The 6,571-nt window shown below is 44.8% G+C and overlaps 1 protein-coding gene across 1 annotated transcript; it reads left to right on the top strand.

Annotated features, from left to right (window-relative positions):
* Positions 1-3,301: 3,301 nt before the first annotated feature.
* On the top strand, positions 3,302-6,294 carry LOC134396907 (uncharacterized). Its single transcript, XM_063123513.1, has 2 exons — positions 3,302-3,395; positions 4,161-6,294. Exon 2 carries the CDS (start codon positions 4,180-4,182, stop codon positions 4,804-4,806), a length of 627 nt encoding a protein of 208 aa, XP_062979583.1. The 5' UTR covers positions 3,302-3,395; positions 4,161-4,179; the 3' UTR covers positions 4,807-6,294.
* Positions 6,295-6,571: the final 277 nt, after the last annotated feature.

The raw sequence follows: 6,571 nt of genomic DNA, 5'->3' as shown, positions 1-6,571 counted from the left end.
TATTTCCTCCATGTGAAATTAAAGAGCCCTTCCGCTGTGTATTGCTGTCTTCATGGTATGTCCTTTGTTGGGGGTGTGTGATTTGAAGGGAGAACGGCGGAATGGTTCTCCTCCTCCAGCGTGCCGTGTGTAACGAATGGGCTTGTGCTGAGTCGGTTGAATGGACTTTTGCTGCTCCAACCCCACCTCATTGCCCACAGAAACAGCATTCAACCGAAATCAGTAAATGCTACACAACAAAGCCAGAGTGAGGGAAGAAGGCAACCATGTCCATCACCCAACGAAAACCAATGAACTGGAGGAAAGAAGAGAAGGGGAGGGATGGAGTGGGAGAGTGAACAAGCAAAAGGAGGATTCACCAATACAGTGGCAATACCACAAACCCACATGAAAGGGACCATTAGCTTGACACGCTAATGAAATGGAGGTGGAAATCGCAGAGGAAAACCAGGAAAAAAAGTAGGTGTGATTGTTCTGCTTATGCTCAGAGGGTTTCTTTATTTCATTGTCATTATTTGCAAACATTAGTGAAATGTTAATAAATTATAGTAATTCTAAATATGCATGCATACATGCACACATACCCATATATTAACACACACAAATAATATTATATACACACACACACACACACACACACACACACACACAAATTTTTGTTATGAGCATTTGGTCTAGATCTTTTAAGTACCTAACAATGCCTCTAACCCTGCATTTCCATTTATGGAAGCTGTTCTGTTTTCTTTCTTTTTTTCTTTTCTTTTGCTCGTTTATTTAATGGATTTTAAAACCTTCTTTCAGGATAGATCTTGTATTCCTTCTGTCCCTCCACCCCCTTCGTGTTATGTATCTGTTGACAAAGCTTGGTTACCAAACAGTGGGAGTAAAAGTCCTCACAAAGCAATCCTGGAAGGTAGAAAACTGAATATCATATTTGAACTTTCTATCCTTCGTCTGGTAGACATGGACGTAGCTCTCTCCATCACCAGAAATTAACTCCAGCTTTCTTCCATCTGCCTCTATCACCATTTGACAATTGTCCTGCACACGGAGGGGCTCTTGGGCAAAATGGCTCCAGGCATATTCAAAGCAAGCCTTGAGGCCTTTGGTCATTTCCCTCCAGGAGATGATCTCACGGGCTATCTTCTTTAGGTTCTCCACGCTCAACAGCAACAGACCCCAGGGTGATTTTTTTACTGCTCCGCGAAATTCGGGGAGATGGACTTTATAACAAGGAACATCCTCCTCAAACGAGATCTGAATCCTGCTCTCTCCTTTGACCGATATAAATTGCAGCGTCTTCTCCTCACAATATATCACCAGCCAGGCATTCTTCTGCAAGCAGGTCTCTTCACGGCTGAATTTCACCAGGGCGTGATCTAGACATGTTTCCAGTGCATCGGAAAGAGCACCCAGGGATTCCAGGCGATTGCGCACCTTTGCAATATTCTCCACACTGAGTATCTCAGGAGGGGTTGATGAAAAGCAACAGTTGTCCATCTCTTCCAGGGACCACATTCTATGGAAAAGAGAGAAATGATAGGAAAATATGCAACACAATAGAAGCATTTAATTAGAGATGTAAAATTTCCGAAAATTTTGTAGCCACAGAAAAACACTGGGGGTTTTCGGGGGGAAATGGAAATTTTTGGGAAAATTAAAATAATGCAATATTAGCACTTGTCTATCCATGACTTTTCACTTGCCTTGAGGCTAGGAAAGGAGCTACACTACTGCTTTATTGGCATTGAAGGGCATTGACAACTGTTGGGGCTCATGGCCAGATCTACACCAAGCAGGATATAAGTTTGAAAGCAGTTTGAAAATGGTATACAGAATGTGTCCTGGGCCCCAACAGTGATCAATACTGTTATAAACAGGGGCATAAACTACTGGGGGGGGGGGGGGGGGTTGTCAAGCCCACACTGGGATTTCCCAGACAAGGCAATGTCCAACCAGGTAACTTCAGTAAGCTCACAGCCTGGCTGGCAGATTCCCCAGTCAGTCTCCAGTTGTCTGTATTATTGTGTGTTTGGGGGGTCAGTCTAAATTACCTCCAAGGAACCCTTGCTTCCTCCTCAGCTACCCAGCAGATCTCTTTGCAAGACAAAAGCGCTCTCCTTTTGTGTCAGGTTCAGCCTTCCCTAAATTCATTTTCTCCTACCCCCTCAGGCCTTGTAGGACAAAATGTTGCCCATTTGGGAATAACAGTGTGTGGAGGGAGGGTGCCCCCCTTTTCCAAGTTTAGCCTCATGCCCCCCCCCCAAAAAAACTGAGAAGTCTACACACCTGGTTATAAACCTATATAAGGCAATAGCATAGATCCTGCCCAAGTAGGCCTGGCACTTAGGCTGTACCCTCACTTTTCTGGCAGCATTCCTGTGCCTCCAATACATTTGCAGCAGAGAGAAGTCCAATAGCACTGCGTTCGCCATGAAACAGCAGGGGCAGGGATCCAAAGAAATCCTCTCGCTGCTTGCCCCGCCGGCCCCTCCAAAAACAACAACACCCTTTCAGATTCCCCTAAAAATATTTGTGCTCTCTGCATCCTTAAAAGAATAAAATAAAACTGTATAGCATTATGAAATCGCTGTAAATTCCCCCCACCCGCTCCTTTTCCTCCTCCCGCACGGCCAATGCGTCTTCACTCCAAAAGCGTGACTCGATCCCGTGCGGCTTCACTCCCAAAAGGGTCCTCAAATGACTGCAAGGTTGTTCTTAGCCCCTCGCTCGTCTTCCCTGATGGTAGTGGGTGTGCCCCAGACAGAAATCGGCCTCCGCATCGAAGTGTTTTGCAAACCGGCCTATCTCGTATCGCTCTTCCCTCCCTCCACTGCAATTTCGTTTTCAAGTTTAGGTTTCGTTTTCCCGGGTATCTCGGCTCAGCGTACTGTTGTGCGGTGTGATGGAGCAGCCAAGGGAGCGAGAGCGCGTCGGGGTGCGGGCGGGGGATTGAAAGAGGTTCAAAAGAAAAATAGGAGGAAGGAAAAGCTCTCGTTCAAAGAGAAGCCCCCGCGCAGCCGCAGGAGACAACTGCGGTTTAGAACCAATTTAAACAACTGTAAATCAAGTTTATTTTCTTTCTTTTCACCGTCCATGTCTCCCAACATTCCATTTTGAGCAAGGGCAATTGCAGGATGGGGGCCCTATCTGGAAGCACTCACACTGGCCCAAGGTGTTTTTCTCAAGCACATATTTTGGCACATGTCCCGACACAACCGCAAGTTCCACGTCAGGAAACAGAAAGTTAAAAGACGAGTCGGAGGAAGCCAAATAGGTTGCTGGTGCACGCAGGAGTAATTCCCCATTGAAGCAAAGACAGGTCACAGGCTTTCGAGGGCAATCTCCATCGGATCAGGAGGATCACACCATCTAGTAGGACTCAAGAAACAGAGGTAACGTTGAGGTGGACAGGAGGCTGAGGTCTGTGCAAAAATCCATGCTATGTTGATTAGAGCAGAGAAAGTTAGAAGCCTGGATTCCTAGCTTCTCTTGTGAGAGCTTGCTTCCTGGTGTGAAAATCTGTGATAAAGTATCCATGATACCTATTGCGAAAATGTGTTTTCTGAGATGAAGTCAATATTTCAAAAATCATTTTGGCTGGACATGATACTAGACCTCATGGAAATAATTAGCTCACACAGCTTCTTTGGTATCCCACATAGGTTAAGTCCTTGTGACTTAACATAAAACAAGTGAATCTTATTTTGTCCATGTGAATTAAAGAAGGAAAAGAACGGGTTTCACAGCAGCCCCATTGTTAAATGGTATGTATGTATGTAATTATTATTATTATTATTATTATTATTATTTATTTATTTATATAGCACCATCAATTTTGGCCAGAGGGGGAGAGAGATATTGAGCTAAGCACATCTTAATCACCCACATGTTTAGTTTTTATACGGTTTTTAATGCTTTTATGTGTGTATGTTCTGTGTTTTAGAATTTCAAATTTTGTATACTCGTTTTTATCTTAATTTTAGAATTTCTGTAAACCTCCCAGAGAGCCCTGGCTATGAGGGTGGTATATAAGTGTAATAAATAAATAAATAAATAAATAAATTTCCTTTTTCATTTCACTGTTAAAAGACCTTACTGTATTGTATACTCTCATACCATATCACCACCATCTCTCTCTCTCTCTCTCTTTTCCGTAGAGTGTCATCCTTGGAAGAGATGGATAAGTGTATATCAACCCGGCCTGAAGTGCTCAGCGTGGAGAACATTGCAAAGGTGCGCAATCGCCTGGAATCCCTGGGTGCTCTTTCCGATGCGCTGGAAACATGCCTAGATCACACCCTGCTGAAATTTAGCCGTGAAGAGAGTTGCTTGCAGGAGAATGCCCGGCTAGTGATACGTTGTGAGGAGAAGAAGCTGGAGTTTATCTCAGGCAAGGGAGAGAGTAGCATTGAAGTGTCCTTTGTGGAGGGCTTTCCTTGTTATAAAGTCCATCTCCCCAAATTTGGCGAAGCAGTCGAGATGTCATCCTGTGGGCGGTTGCTGTTGAGCGTGGAGAACCTGGAGAAGATAGCCCGTGAGATCATCTCCTGGAGGGAAATGACCAAAGGCCTGAAGGCTTGCTTGGAATACGGCTGGAGCCATTTTGCCCAAGAGCCCCTCCGTGTGCAGGACAATTGCCGGATGGTGATAGACACCGATGGAAGAAAGCTGGAGTTAATTTCTGGTGAAGGGGGGAATTACATTCATGTCTACCGGAAGAGGAATAGAAAGATCCAATATGATATTCAGTTGTCTACCTTTTTGGATAGCTTTGTGAGAGCTCTCACTCCCACTGTTTGGTAACCAAACTTTGCCAATATATGCATAACATAATGGGTGGACACAAGGAATACAAGATTTATTCTGTTCTTTGCCTCGCTGTCCTCTGCATTTTTGCTAGACAGGCGGTTTTTCCCATCTAACTGGGGTGCTTCGAAGGGGGAGGAAAGGAGTCTGGAGAGGCCTTGTGATAACTTGTATCCCAGCCTCTCTGGTTCTTGCCCAAGGGAGGGGGGGGAGGAGTTCGAATCCACGAGTCCAAAGTATGCTATGGCCTCCCAGATGCTGTCTAGGGGCCATAGCATAGTTCCCTTACTGAATTTTTTAGATCTTTACACTGTTGCTGGGTTTTACTTTGGTTTTACACAGTAATGTTAAACTTTTTGAAGTTTTATATTATGTTTTATCATGTTGTATTTTACAAGTTTAATTGTTATGAACTGCCCCGAGAGCCTTGACTATTGGGCACTATAGAAATGTAATAAATAAGTGAATACATTTACTTTCCCCACTAGTTTAAATGCTGCCATCTCTGTTTTTTAAACTGGTGCAGGGTGAAAGGAAAAGAAAGGAAAAGCAAGGTGCTCCCTTCTGCCCCAAGGCATTACAGTCCCCCAAGACTGCTAAAAACGTCTGCCATAATTTGCCCCCTCCAAATTCAGATCTGGATCAGTGGCTCTTCTCTGAGCGCCCCCTGCCATCAGAGATGTGGTGGATGGCAACCAGACCAAAAACCTTTGCTGTAGCCCCGTCTCTGACTATGGAATGCTCTTCCAAAGAGCTGCTTACCTGGAGCCTATCTTTAGGTATCTGCTGAAGACTTTTATATTCACCCAGGCATTTAACAGGTTAACAACACAATCTGGAAGATTGGAAAGACCCATTGTGCGTTGCCTGAACTGAGCGTGAAGGAATTTTTCTGCTCATTTTTTTGATGCCACAAATGATTTGTTTTTCCTCTTTTTAAGAAAGCTCATGTTTAAAAGCAGGATCAAAGCTTTAAAAATAATAAATATGTAAAGCTGTGCTTTGTTTCTAGAAGAGGCATATTTGCTTTATACATGTACATATACATATATGCTCATAATTCATTTTACTTGCCCTCTATCTCAGAGAGAACGAGAGGTCCTTTCTACACGGAAGGATTATCCCAGGAAAATGGAGGGATCGTCCCTGCTTGCTCGTGGGATCCCCTCTGTGTCATTTGGATGCACAGGGATGATCCCGGGACGATCTCGGGGGGGGGGGGGGGAGGCAGGTGTAGAAATGGCCAGAGAGAGAGAGAGATGTCAAGCTGTTGGTCATGTGCAAGTGATGTTTCCCAGCCTGGTGGCCTCAGGATGCTTTTGACTTCAATAACCATCAGCCCCAGCCAACATGGCCAATAGTCAAGAATGTTGAGGGCTGTTGTCTAGGGTACCATGTTGGGGAAAACTGTTGGCGGGGTAGGAAGGATTGCCTGTGACTAGTTAGGTGTGTTGCAATTGGAATTAAAGGGAGCTTAAAATGGCAGCAACTGTGTTATGTGGTTTATCTCAAAACAACGTAAAGAAAGAAATCACAATCTCCATCCAGCATTTTAAGTTCTGTAAGTTCTTGAGTGAGCCACAGGAGGGATGGGGGAGGGAAGTCCGCCTTCGACCTTGGGAGGAAAATCAACCTTCCAATGTAGATCCAGCATTTCCCCCAGTTTACTGTGGGGGCTGTCTTCATGGCGCCGAGTTGGTGCTGCCTCCATCAGAAACCCCACAGTTTTCCTCTCCTCCTCTCCCGCGGTGGGATCGGGTAA

Source organism: Elgaria multicarinata, chromosome 3 (assembly GCF_023053635.1).
Source record: "Elgaria multicarinata webbii isolate HBS135686 ecotype San Diego chromosome 3, rElgMul1.1.pri, whole genome shotgun sequence".
Lineage (NCBI taxonomy): Eukaryota > Metazoa > Chordata > Lepidosauria > Squamata > Anguidae > Elgaria > Elgaria multicarinata.
Note: the sequence above shows the minus strand (reverse complement) of the source record. Positions and strands in the feature narration are given on the sequence as shown.

Bases quoted from the DNA above. Each gene is read 5' to 3' on its own strand.
- LOC134396907 (XM_063123513.1), top strand. From the start codon at position 4,180: ATGGATAAGTGTATATCAACCCGGCCTGAAGTGCTCAGCGTGGAGAAC.